The sequence below is a fragment of the Anneissia japonica genome, unplaced genomic scaffold (assembly GCF_011630105.1).
Source record: "Anneissia japonica isolate Jap-2015-1 unplaced genomic scaffold, ASM1163010v1 scaffold21_len1647178_cov195, whole genome shotgun sequence".
Classification (NCBI taxonomy): Eukaryota; Metazoa; Echinodermata; class Crinoidea; order Comatulida; family Comatulidae; genus Anneissia; species Anneissia japonica.
This window is the reverse complement of record NW_022750455.1, coordinates 1,601,456-1,616,083: the sequence shown is the minus strand read 5'-3', so window position 1 is coordinate 1,616,083 and position 14,628 is coordinate 1,601,456. Positions and strand designations below refer to the sequence as shown.

The 14,628-nt window shown below is 31.1% G+C and overlaps 1 protein-coding gene across 7 annotated transcripts in view; it reads right to left on the bottom strand.

Annotated features, from left to right (window-relative positions):
* Positions 1-2,104: 2,104 nt before the first annotated feature.
* LOC117121370 (kazrin-like) overlaps positions 2,105-14,628 on the bottom strand; it is a 64,596-nt gene continuing 52,072 nt past the window's right edge. For 6 of the 7 annotated variants that reach the window (XM_033266550.1, XM_033266546.1, XM_033266549.1 and 3 more), the window contains 8 exons: positions 11,554-11,748; positions 10,780-10,997; positions 9,282-9,394; positions 8,519-8,753; positions 8,030-8,131; positions 7,211-7,377; positions 6,813-6,966; positions 2,105-2,473 (listed from right to left, as the gene is read on the bottom strand). In XM_033266550.1, the coding sequence (XP_033122441.1) occupies positions 2,342-2,473; positions 6,813-6,966; positions 7,211-7,377; positions 8,030-8,131; positions 8,519-8,753; positions 9,282-9,394; positions 10,780-10,997; positions 11,554-11,748 (1,316 nt within the window). In that variant the 3' untranslated portion in view covers positions 2,105-2,341. Of the gene's footprint in view, positions 2,474-3,200; positions 3,282-6,812; positions 6,967-7,210; positions 7,378-8,029; positions 8,132-8,518; positions 8,754-9,281; positions 9,395-10,779; positions 10,998-11,553; positions 11,749-14,628 lie in introns of all 7 variants that reach the window. The other variant, XM_033266551.1, reaches the window with a different exon arrangement.

Here is a 14,628-nt window from a genome sequence, read left to right as displayed (position 1 = left end):
AATTACATTGCATTATTATGCTATAAATTTTTAATTTTAAACATATTTTTAAATAACAGAGAACGTACAATTTTATTGGTTTTAAGATAGACACACATGACATAAAAAAAATGTTAATTGGGTATGGATCTGTATTATACTTAAATTATAAATGAAAGAATCACACCATGGATATTAAAATATCTGTATTTAGATTTGTAAAAAACCCACTTAGTTTTGTGGTTACACTTTATAGTCTACTTTGTCATTCCATGCATTGTGCACAGACTTGCCACATAAGCTTATAGTTAACTTAGACACACACACACAAAAAGCCAAAAACACTATAATTAGAAAGTAAGAAAAATAAAAATTAAATAATTACATAAGATCATAATCATGAAAGAAATTGTCAAAAGTTATTATAAAAGTATTTTATATTTTGTCGTAACTCTGTGCCTCAAAAATCTTATACAACATAGTTGTCATAGTTATCATAATTAATATAGTTTTGTACAACATGTGCAGATCAAAAGTATGTACAAAAAAAAACAACAGATCCATATTGAATCAACACAATATCATCATCATTATCATCATCAACATTCTATATCTTAAAATCCTAAAATATCTAAGCACACACTTTTTTGACACATAGCTTCTGTAGTCATATTATCAAACAAACTGTGTCATGTATTTACATTTAAAACCTACAACCATTCTCATTCTTATAATTAACTCCACTGACTAGAGTTGGTATCATGTATACTGTTTATAATGATGTGTCTAGTTCTGCATTAGTTGTATATAAATTATTGATAACATCCTAAATTTCTGGGTTTATTATTTCTAATCTGTTTACTGTTCTCTAGCAGCAAAAATGGATCAGCCATGATTAACCCATGAATGTGCACATAAAAAATAAATTAAAAATTGTAAGGACCATCTTTCTGATACTGGAACAATGCCACCACTTACATTTTATATATAGAGATTTGTGATCACCATTCATTATTACCATTCATCATAAAGCAACATCCAGGCTATCAAATTTGATATGACAAACACATGTGACATGCCTAAATATATTCATGATGTCATCACATCATAACCATATATAGGCACATCATGACTATATATGGGCGTAAAATAGTTCTTTTTGTCACAGAAAATTTGATAGTGTAGTCAGAACTTTACTTATCAGATATCCAGGACTTGAAGCTGATATTGAACAAATTCCAGAGGAATTTATTACTTTTTTAAAAATCAGCTGCTTTTATCAGAACATGTGGAATAATCTCATCCATTTGAAGAAATTAAGAAACAAATAAGGAATAAATAAATCCAAGTGGATTCTTTGGCCTTGAGAAAACATCTTTTAAGGCTATGACGGAGCAGAGTGGTTCAAGAGTTCATGACTTCGTGACTTCGGACGCGTGTCAGTGAAGTTACCCCGGTTCTGGCTTTCCATTGCACTTTGACGGAATTTCCGGCCAAATGCTCGTCCAATAGAACCCTAAAGTTTGGAGAATAAACATAAATGTTTATGTTAAACACAATAATTATATTTTTATTGGGAAGTAAGTAAAAATGAAAAAAAAAAAATTATAAACATAAAAAAAAAGGTATTTGTTGTGATGCCAAATATGCAAGTCAGTCAGTAGACAGTAACAATGATGCCTGGTTGTGAGCAAATGTTTTAATTTAGCCACAGAAGTAATTATACTGTTACAGTTGTACTCCCCCAGTTGTATTCCCCCCCTCCCCCACATCTCAGACCACCCATGTGCTAAAGATAAGAAATTTTAAAATGCAATATTTTAATAATAATTTATAGATGGCACCCATCATAATGAAGCAGAAAACTTTGTAGTGCAGTAGGATAAAAGATATTTCTTTCAATTAAAATTTCTACAAACCCAGACAGAAATTGTATTTAAAATTATAAAAAATATATAAAAAGAGAAAAAGGAAACAAGAATAAAACAATATGAAAGGCACTTGTGGCTTATTAATAAAAGATATAAGAAATATATTAAAATTCAACATAAAACTAAGTGACAAGATGGTCTCATACAAAACCTGTCTCTTATACACATCTAGATGTGTATAAGAGACAGGCATAAAACAGTTCTTTTTGTCACAGAAAATTTGATAGTGTAGTCAGAACTTTACTTATCAGATATCCAGGACTTGAAGCTGATATTGAACAAATTCCAGAGGAATTTATTACTTTTTTAAAAATCAGCTGCTTTTATCAGAACATGTGGAATAATCTCATCCATTTGAAGAAATTAAGAAACAAATAAGGAATAAATAAATCCAAGTGGATTCTTTGGCCTTGAGAAAACATCTTTTAAGGCTATGACGGAGCAGAGTGGTTCAAGAGTTCATGACTTCGTGACTTCGGACGCGTGTCAGTGAAGTTACCCCGGTTCTGGCTTTCCATTGCACTTTGACGGAATTTCCGGCCAAATGCTCGTCCAATAGAACCCTAAAGTTTGGAGAATAAACATAAATGTTTATGTTAAACACAATAATTATATTTTTATTGGGAAGTAAGTAAAAATGAAAAAAACAAAATTATAAACATAAAAAAAAAGTATTTGTTGTGATGCCAAATATGCAAGTCAGTCAGTAGACAGTAACAATGATGCCTGGTTGTGAGCAAATGTTTTAATTTAGCCACAGAAGTAATTATCCTGTTACAGTTGTATTCCCCCCCTCCCCCACATCTCAGACCACCCATGTGCTAAAGATAAGAAATTTTAAAATGCAATATTTTAATAATAATTTATAGATGGCACCCATCATAATGAAGCAGAAAACTTTGTAGTGCAGTAGGATAAAAGATATTTCTTTCAATTAAAATTTCTACAAACCCAGACAGAAATTGTATTTAAAATAAAAAAAATATATAAAAAGAGAAAAAGGAAACAAGAATAAAACAATATATGAAAGGCACTTGTGGCTTATTAATAAAAGATATAAGAAATATATTAAAATTCAACATGAAACTAAGTGACAAAGTAACGTCTGAACAAATAAAAAGACAGCTGACAGAAAGTGGGACACAAAAGTTGAATGGTTAAAATACTTAAGATATGTCTTTAAAAATACGGTAGACAAGTGAAAAAGACAGAGGTGGAATGAGAAGATCAGACCATGGAGTACTACATTGAGTATGATGATTTATATTCTGGTAAATAGGACTCACACACCGGTAACAAAAAGGTGGCTGCCTCCACACCGGGACTTTAGTCTCAGAATTCACCTCTGTTCAAAGACTCAAGACTAACCCACTGGAATATTAATTCAAATAAAACAAAAAGTATCAGTCAATGTCTGCAACAGGAACTGGTATGACACACAATTGTGTCTTGCAAAATATAGAACGATGCGTGTATCAGTCAGCAAGAATGATGACGCTATGCAAGATGGCGTTACTGACAGGCAATTAGAAGTTCAAAGGTTAAAATGAGTAGCATAATATGAAGAGAGTGCTTGTCCAGGGGTGATACAAGATGACAAAAAAAAAAAATGAATAAATTTACTGGAAAACTCAACACCATGCTGTCTGATTGTCTCAAGACTTAGTTCTCAAATTAGTTCTAACCAGTTTCAACCAGTTGTAACTAGTTCAAACCTGAGATAGATATCATAATATCCATGATACATGCCAGATGCAACCACCAAATCATGCAGGTTTTGATTGAAAGAGAATAAGATGGTCTCATACAAAACCATTTCAGAGAGAGAGACAGATCAAACAGATAAGTTTCAAAACACAAATATCAGCACATCATGAAAACACATATCAAGACTGGTAGGGAATCTAGGTGAAAACTTTTTGAATGGAAACATTATTCGAAGAGCCTTTCAAGAAGAAAAAAGGTCTTATTATGAAAACTAGTAGCTTGCAATATTTAATATAGTATCACTTTAAACATTTAAATTCAAATAATTTGTGTATGCCCAGCACATATAGAGAATGCAGTAGAGTAGAAGAATAAAATACGAGAAAGAATTGGCTTCTAGGCCAAGTTCTAGATTAGTTTGTTGTCTGCACACGCTTTCTCTTTTGCTTCTGCCTCAATTTTCTTTTTCATTTCTTGCCTTAGCATTCAATTTTCTTCGTTGCTGGAGTAGCGTATTGCCAACAGTGATCATTTTCTATTTTAGCTAATCTATTTCAGATTTAGTGTTACCATTTGTATACTAACATGATCTCAACAACTTAATACCAGTCCTCCACATTTAAAAAAAAATAAAATATGTATTTAGTAATGTCTGCCTACAAAATATAATCATTATAACTTATTTATTTTAAAATTTTCTATCATAGCTACTTTTTATACTAAAACATAATTTCAGTTTCTTCAGAAAACTACAAAACTCAAGAAAAAATAAAGAACATGAAACAAAACAAATATATTAACACAAACAATTAATTGGTTATAAACATTCATAAATATAATGGGATATATATAACATCCAAAGCAATATAATTAAAAGGCCATGCTCAATACATAAATGTAAATTATATAGTAATGAATATGAGGGTGTAAATAACATGCAAATATAAATAATTCAAACATATAATCAAGAAATAATATTAATATAATCAGAAATAAAGTTAAAACACAAGATTAAAATATTATATGATAACAGATAGGGTGTGGGCTATATCTGAAATAAAACTGTATCAGTAAACACACATCAAAAATTTCCAGTGATAACCATGTTATGTATATTAAGGAACATAATACATATAAACACAAACATGATTATACTTTAATATAATATATATTGATACAGTAGTTTTTTTTTTATTAAAGTATGTGAGCTGTGTAATCGTTATAGATGGTTAAAGTTATGTCTATCTACAATTTACTATCTCTATCAAGCAGACCTACATTTATAGAACTTTTTCCAAAGCGTTATTGAAGACTAACAACTACATCTGTAAATTGCTTCTAAAGCGGATTATAATATTGAAAACGTTATCTTTTTTGTCTTTTTTCAGGCACTTGCAATAAAATTTCACCCAGAGTTAAGTAGGTGTGGTGTTAAGACTGAGAGAAAAGAAAGATTTACTTCATCAGGTTTCTCAAATTTCAGGATGTCTCTCTCAGTGGTTCATAAAGAGAGATTTTCGAAATGTCTGCAGCCGACTTTGAGATCCTTCTCATTATCTAGGGGAATAACAACGATTAGAAATACATCAACTATTATTTAAATTTATAAAGTGGAGCTTTATCTTGGTGTCTGAGATGCTTCGCCTTCCTATACCAGGATTCTGGGTTTAAACCAGGAAATTTAATGATGAATATAAAAAAAAAATCCACCTATTACAGCCTTTCATTATGAGATAATAAATATAAAATGTGCTAATTGCAACATATGCCAGTAATACTGCAACAGAAATTGCAAGGTTTTGTATGATGAAATTTTTGGAATAAACTTTTAATATATAGAGCATCAGATTCTTTCACTTTTGAATGTATACAGTATACTTTTAGTTGTGAGTTCCTTTTTCAAATAATAAGCACGGAGCTATATAACTTCTATGTAATAACTATTAACAATTATTATTATAATTATAAATCATATATAACTATATCAATTCCAATGATTTTTATCAGGAGATATCTAGATGAATAAACTTTTAAGAGAGCATTTGTTGTCAAATGGTTTGTTATTTTCAAAAGTTCTGATTTTGATCTTTTCCCCTCCTCTATTGCATTTAAGGTAAAACCCTAAATTATTTTAAAGCTGATCTTGATTTACTTTCTATAAACTAGATTTGAAAAAAATCAGAAAATATTTGTAATTTACTGAAGAATTTCAAAGTATGTGTTGTCTTTATTGGTCCTAATATAATCTTTTTCTCTTTTCAAATGGCTTTTGAAATATTTCTCAAAGCAGTTTTTCTCACAACAATTAGTATAAATATTGAAATGATGGGTCCTATTATTATCAAATTTTAATCTGTTCTAAGACTCAAGCTTCATAATTTTTTAAAGGAAGAAATCTTGAATACAAAAGATGCACAAATAAGTGTATGGTAAGTTTTGCTTTTAAAGAAGGTATAACTCTTACAAACTCCAAGTAATTATTAGTTAAGAAACTATAAAGAAATAACTGTGGATGTAACTAAATGCTTATTTGAGGCTATTCGATAAGCTAACCTTGAACATTTTCATGTTGTTATTATTATGTATCTGAAACATAATTTAGCTAAATATTTGTAAGCAGATTGGTAGATATATAAATTTTCACTTTGTTTTCTGATAAATAGTAACACATAAAAGTGTTCTGTGTAGGATACATGTTACACAGGATTAAAAAAATCATCAAATTTTGATCTGTATTATCTGTTTAAACAAAAACCATTTATATATATATGTTTCTACACAGTATGGTGTAGTTTGTCACTCAGAACCATCTTAAATTTTTTAAACAAATTAATAAAAAAAAAAGTTTAATCACACTTTGATTAAAGCCCTGTCCAGACTATGAAATTTTATTTGACAAAAACATGTGACATGCCTAAATATGGTCATGATGACATCACATCATGACCATATATAGGCACATCATGACTAAATATGGGCATACAATAGTTTATTGGCAAATGAAATTTAATAGTCTGGAAGAAGAGCATACTGTAGTCTGTCTTCCCACAGAAATATAAATATACAGAATGTGTTTGATAAGTCTGAAACACGCATACGCTATCAACTTTGTTTGATAGATCAAAATCTGATAATGTTTGAACATTAGGGTTTCAAACTTTGTTATCTATCTCCCCGAACTGCTGAATTTCTTACCCTGAACATGGGCCGCCTCCTGCTACCTCGCAGTTCATCCTCATTCCCCATGTAGGAGCGCACAAAATGAGAACGTTGCAAAGATGCTTGAACATGCTTAGATGATTTGGTGTTCAAGTTTGGCATAGTGCCACTCTCAGAATCTAATAAGGACCTAGAAAATACATTAATCAAAAGTAAAATAAGGTCAAAGTGTACTATGGTTTATTAGTAAAGTGCTTGCCTCCTAATAGCACAGTTCTGGGTTCAAATCCCTTGAATTCAAAGAATTTATTTTCATGACTAAAAAACAACTACACTCCATAATCCACATAATGTGACTTCTTATTACCAGCAATAATAATATAATATTATTAATAATAATTTAAATAATAATATAGTGATGATGTTTGTCATACCTTGCTGGTCTGATTAATGAGTTGATCTCTGATGTAAGGTGTCTTCTGAGGATATTTTTGGTAGTAGATATTCCTAGGCAGGTTCCTAAATGTTCGGGGGTAAATGACGTATCGATAACGACAACACCTCCATGGACTCCGGTCTCTATTAAATTATTAGCATATTCCTGTAAGAATAATTAAATTATTGTTGTATTGTTATTGCTATTATTATATTATAACTATACTTAATTTTTATATAACTGTTACTATTGTAACTAATATAAAATAATTAACTCATGAATAATAATAGTATTGAACCAGTCTTTTCAATTAGCAAGATTCAAGATTTTCAAGATTTTCTATTATTTAATACTACTTGAGCTATCCAGATTAATTATCCACAATCACAAATTCACAATCACATATAATGACAATCACAATAACATTTAAAATAAGATATACAATCTTTTTTAAGCAAGTTAACCAATAGACCGAATCGGCGACTCGGGTCACATGACTTATACTGTAGAGTGACCCGAGTCGCTTATAGCAGCATGAAAAAAAACAAAACAAACAAATCTCCCCATTCTTTGCTAGAGTATTAATTTACAGTTATTTTAAATCCAAAAATAAATCATAGAATGACATATTATTATTATGACATATTGACATATTATTATACTGGCATTAAGATGTAGCATACCAACCAACCTCTGTAATACTTGAAGGAGTAACACTAGTAATGCATGAACTTATTTAAACTCCTTCCTCGCTTCTGATATGGAGACTATCACTTTCACCTATTTCTTGCACCTAAAATGCTCCAAAATACTTCACCTTTAAGTCTATTGATTTTGTCCACTTGATGAATCTTTGGTTTGTCCAGACTAACGGGTCGGCGTCAAGACCTTCGCAGCTGTTACGACGCTCAGTTAATATCTTTGGAAAGAGGAATGACATCATATAATACATGTACATATAGGTGTCATAATTGTCATAGTAAGGCTGCTTAGTTTAGCTGCGTAAAATGGGAGACAATCCCCTACTATTTTCCAGAGAGTGTACTGCATTCTCATGTGCACATGAGCCATATTGCACACAGGACAACCTCCCAGCTTAAACACGAAGGAAGCAGTGTATAAAATAGAACTGAGGACCAAAAACCTCAACGGGTCAACGCAGACACAGTGGTTACCTAGCCACTAAGTTAGCTGACTGATCTAAGCTGCTCCTCTTTATGAATAAGGGCATCATAAGCATTACTGGCCATAGTGACCCACATTCCTACCCCACCTCCCCTTAAATAAAAATGCTCGCAGTACTTACTTTCTTATCAAATTGCACCTTCCTAAGAACCTCAATACCATAAAGGATGCTGACTTGATGGAAGCGTACTGTGATGTTCAAGTGCTTTTCCAGGTCCTTCTTGGTCAGCGTGTTTAGTACCCGCCCGTCAATCTTTTCCTGTTCAAATGTTGCTGAGTACTGAGGCAGGCCGATGTCGTTTAACCATGTCCGACAAACCCACCTATGGTCCAGATCTCCAATCTTAGGGTATGAACTTTTAATAATAATAAAACAATAATCAATTAAATAAATATTATATGTATTTTTATACGGTGGATTTCGTTTTTTTTTTTTGTAAATTTTTTTTCGCATTCTTGTATTTGTTTTTTTATATACTTTTTTGCAAATCTAATGTTCTGTTTTTCTCTTTTTATGATGTTCCATTTGATGATTACAATTTTTCATGTATTTTACTGCTTTTTAAAATTAAAATGTTTCTGTTTTGTGCTTATACTTTATATTTTTATATTGTAAACATCATGCAATTCAGACTCGGCTGTGATTTCGTTATGAATAACAACAATTACTAAAACACTAGAAATAGACAAACAATAATAGCACCAATATAATTTTCCATTCTAATCTTGAATTAGAATGTAATAACTTATATGAATATTCAGTAAAAATTAAAGTATTAGGTTTCTTTTTTAAGGTTTATTGGATCAACAATTGGACAATATACTGTACTTATAAATAGAAAAGATATAACAAAGTTTCTATTATATTTATGAAATATTCTTACGCTTGTGTGGGGTTTCTGCTTTCTTCAACTGCTAGACGAACTTTCCGTTTGTGCAGTGGATTTGTAATACCAAGTCCCACTTCCAACTCGGCATCAGATAAGCCTAATAATACCTATGATGAAATTTAAGACATCAAGATAAACATCAATACTGCCCTCTATTGCCTGAGGCACTTTATTTTGCTGGTTCATAGAATTGTACCAACTGTACTATAATTATCAAAAATCCACAATTAAATTTCATTGGTTAATCATTATGAACTTCTAAACAGTAGTGGTTATTAAGTCAGGAGTTTAAACTTAAATTAGGTTATAATATTAGGTATATAAGCAATTAACTGTATCATTAAGCCGAAGAAGTCCCATTTAATGGGTTTCTAGACAGACGGATGGATGATAAGGTAAAAATTTTATATAAAATCATGTTATTTTTTTTCCTCAATTATCATTCATTATAAACTAATTAACTATAATTCCATTCAATTTCAAATATAAAATCATGACAGAAATTCTGGTCTCTGTGGCATAGCCTGCAGCTACTAATTACTTATATATTCTAGTATAAGCTCATACTAAACTTGGAATAGTGTTGAAGGTGGTGAGTCTTATTACCCACATCATATAATAATAATAATATAATTAATAATAATAATTTATTCAAATGTACACTTTTGTAACAGTGGCACACTTTTAATGAAAGTGTGTTCAAAACAACAAATTCAAATCAACTAAACAACATAATTGAGTAATTTACCAAAAATAATCTCTAATTAAAAGAAAATAATATATTTAACTATCAAAAACAGTTAGTTAATATATTCCATCACTTAAAACTTGGAATGACTGGTCTAGTGGTATGAGACTCACATTGATAGCTAGAGATCAAAGGTTCAATTCTTGCAGGATACATTTACTTTTAAACTGGAAATTTGGAAATTTTTGTCTTTATTGTTCATCCTTGTTTCTGAAGTTGTTTGTAGTTTATTAAAATAAATTTTAACTGTATCTATACAGTAAACACAATCTATCAATCAGAAATAAATTTGGAAATTTTTGTCTTTATTGTTCATCCTTGTTTCTGAAGTTGTTTGTAGTTTATTAAAATAAATTTTAACTGTATCTATACAGTAAACACAATCTATCAATCAGAAATAAATTGCAACGGACTTTTTAAAGTTTTTAAATAAATTGGTACCATACAATAAACAAGAGTTTAAAGCCAGGACCCACTGCACCGAATCCAATTTTGCTTCCTATGAGTGCTACACGATGCCACCTGCTAAATGCCGGTGGCAGTCTGAAAGGATCATCATTATAAAATGGTCCGTTAAGCGTGTAAGTGGCATTGCATTCTCAACAGATTCGCGTCGGCCAATTACCGTAGCGCTTAGCGAGTGCCTGGCTTTAGACTGAGATACGCTATCATTTCTATAATAAATAGAAAAATTACATAACTATGAAGAAAATTCAATAAAAAATAGTATTATAAACAACATACTTTTCCACTTTTGACATTCTCAGCACATTTCAGGGTATACTGTGGCAAGCACATGGCAAGCTCCAACCATGCAAGCACTGTATTGGCTCTCCACTGGTGCATGGGTTGAACTTTGCATAATTCAGCCAATCGCAGCTTCTCTTGCTCATCGAGGCCAATCTCTACCATACTACTATGTTTCGATGAAACGCTTAAACTGTTTATGGATATCACAGAATCTGATGGAAAAATACTTTGATTTGGACTCAATATTCTAACAAAATATTAGATAAGAATTTGTAGTAAACAAAAGAGAATTATGGTTCAGGATTATTGAGAAATACACTTAGTTTTTGTGCCGGCCTTCCCCTCCCCCACCCCCAAATCCATCTACTTCACCCCCACTGAAAATGTTAGAAGCAAGGAATCACACTCAAGTAGTTAAAAATCCACTCACATCACATTATTTCGCAAGCTAACTCCCCACACTTAATCATCGAGGCCCACCACTTGACACCGCCATCAGAATCCCCTCCCCCATTTCAAGCCTCCTAGATACCCCACTAGATGAAGGGCAGTTTCTTCATCTTTCCTATGTAGGTATCGTCAACACAGTTTAAAGTTTATGTTAAATTGAGTTGAAAGAAAAGGAATGAGTATGTACACATTTAGTTAGCATAGGCTAGACAATTCTTTTACTTTTAGGGATATTCTAATTACAGGAAGAATGGCAAAAATAGGTTATCAAGGTAATTATAGACAAACTTGAGACAAGAGTTATAAAAATCTCTTTACCATCAAATGACAAATGCTCTAAAGTTGATTTGTTCTTCTTTCCAAACACCTTCGAAAGAGAGCTGAATTTTCCCGATTTCTTTTTCTTCTTGTGGTTATCAAATACTGTTCTGTTCGTTGACAGCTCTTCTGACGAAACTGATATATGGTCCGAGGATATAAGGAGTATGCGACTCTCATCATCCTCTTGTGAATCTACGAGAAAGAAGATCAGCAAATACTGAATATTAGCAGACGACGAAAATCTAGCAGACAAGGCATTTGTTAATGATAAAGACATTTAAAATTTCCCAAATTTTCTCACTTTTTTCCTCTAGTAGGAGATACCAAGCCAGCTAAATATACGAGCAAGGATGAAAAAAAAATTGAATTCTAAACTAAATGTCAAGATTATACCAAGCTCATTAATTTTGCATAGATATATGTGAGAAACTTTTTATCCAATGAATTCTTTATATCACTTGAACATGTATTTCTCACTTTTTTAAACTCCATGTCTACAGATTTGCCACTATAAGAAAATACATATTCATTTAATATTATTTGGAAAATAAATCTCAATCAATTAATTTTATATACTATTTTAATTTATTGTATTTTCCAAACCATTTTGAAAACCTATATATTTCAAATTGAAAATACAATTCAGATAAAATAAAAATATTAATTTATTTTCTTATTTATTTATTTTTCACTATTATGCTCATAAGTACAACAGCAACAATACCACTACTATAATTGTTTGTATGCCCGTTAACAGATTAGATGGCATATGCTTAAGATTTATTAGTTCTGCATTTTAATTCACTATTTTAATCCTGAATAACTAAAATACTGTCAAAAATATTAAAATTTATATTTATTTTTTTTCCATACCCTAGTTTCCCTTATCATACCTATTATCAAACAACTGGATATTATCTAGTTAAAGTGCCCTTGATTTCTAGTGAATTATTCCAGTTATGTTTTTGCTTGAAATCTAGGCCTGGCGCTTACATTCCAACTTCATCAAACAACGATTACTCCAGGGGAAGATCTCCTGGGGAAGATAGTCCCAGAAACTGACAGAGCCCTGCATCAACAACTGATAACATGTGTGGAGAGGCCTATAGACAGCTAGGCCCAACTGTTTAGAAGATCAAGCAGCATTATTTTAATCAGTCTCAGGAGAGACAGTGGACTGAGTGTTCTCTTTTTCATGATCCCTTGGGCCTAGTCTTAAAACTTCCTATGAAGACTTATAACAATCGCTTGTCACGCTAGTCATAACTGTCTCTACAGAGGTACCAGTCGGGATGTTACCGTGAAGGCCAGAATTCAAAGGGTTAATGGCGGCTGACATTAGAGGTCAATTTAAATTGGACATATCTGGTCTATATTTCAATAAATGTCATTTATGGATATTTTCTTTCAATTTTTTTCTAATTTCAAGAGGATGACTTCCTATCAATTTACCAATTACCTTCTTAAATCCAATACTTTCAATTGTCTTCTACAACAAAACTATGAACGGACAAGCAATATACTATTTTGATTCATTGTACTTTAAAATCTTCAAAAAGAGAGCAATGAAGGATAGAATCTATATTTAAACCTCTGAAAGTTCTGGCATACCACCCAACAGAAATATATTGCATTGAATTTAAACCACTAATTACTAATCACAATAAATTATACAAAAGATATAATGGATTGCAATATAAACAATAAAGTTACATAAATAATACACTTTAAGGTTTACTTTGGTAAAGCATTGTTTTCCTTGCCTCAATTCTATTCTCAATTCTTGAGTTTTAACTAATCATCAAATCAAAATTTAACCCCAATACCAAGCCTGACCATTGGGTGTCAACTGTCATTTATACTTTTGCGTATTGATGAGTAAATAATGTGCATGCACCAGCTTAACTACCCAGCAGAAGGATATACATGGCAAATAAATCAAAGTCATCAAGCGAATATTCATATAAGCCGGGTGTTAACTAATATTTCACTAGAAAAATCCCTGTTTCAAGCAAACCATGAAGCTCTGAAATTAGTGCATTTCCCAATTACTAGAAAAATCTCAGTCATAAACTTCCATCTATATTAATGGAACATTCTATTATTTAGTAAAATTATAAGATATTATTTATAGTATACATTCAATGTACAGGTTTTAACACGTTGACTGCTAAGCCTTTTTTCCTAGCTCCATCCATTATGTCAAGGCATAAAAGGCGCCACCATTTATTTTTAGATAATTACTTCCAGGTCTTTCCCTCAACCTCCAGGGTGAGAGTTTGTATTCTCAGGGCCAGTGTCAGTGAGTTTATGTGCAATACAATAATTGTATGTTGGACAGGTGGGGACGTCCTTGGCACCCTAAGTGAACCTTGTCAGATGTGAACTGACGTCCCTGGCAGCAAACGTGTTAAAGTAATATTTTAAATTTATAATTTCTGGAGGTTACATAAAGAAATCTTCAGATGTAACTGATTAATTAATCTTGTATTAATCTGATATATAATATTTCACTATTTTTATAGCGAATTTTGGAATAACTGTAAATTTATCGGTTGTTAAATCAATCACCAAAATATAACAATTAAAATGCAGTTTTAAAAAGACCATGTAAAGAGGGCATCTCATTTAACATACTTGATCATTAAAGTAGAACTTAAAATTTATTATTTGTTAACAATATTTTTTTTTAAAGTCAAGTTAAATATGCAATGTTTAACTATGAAAGGAAAATAAATTTGATTTGTGACAATAGTAATTGACCCAGAAAACTCTACAAAAAGGTGAAGAGAGGTCATATAGGTGATTCTTTTTTACATGTATTTCAGTTCAATATCTTAATCATCTCACTCCATTTTTCCAAGTCATGAATAAATACATTTGCATATTCTATATTTAGGATGACAGATGAGGAATAAAAAGTCTATATATTTATTTACATACTATATTTGTACCTAATGGAAGACCTTGTATATTTTGCTATTAAGTATTCGAATAAGCTTAATCATTACAATACTTTATTTTTCTTTCCTTAGATTAAATTACGCAACCTCCAAAGCTAGCATGCCCTCA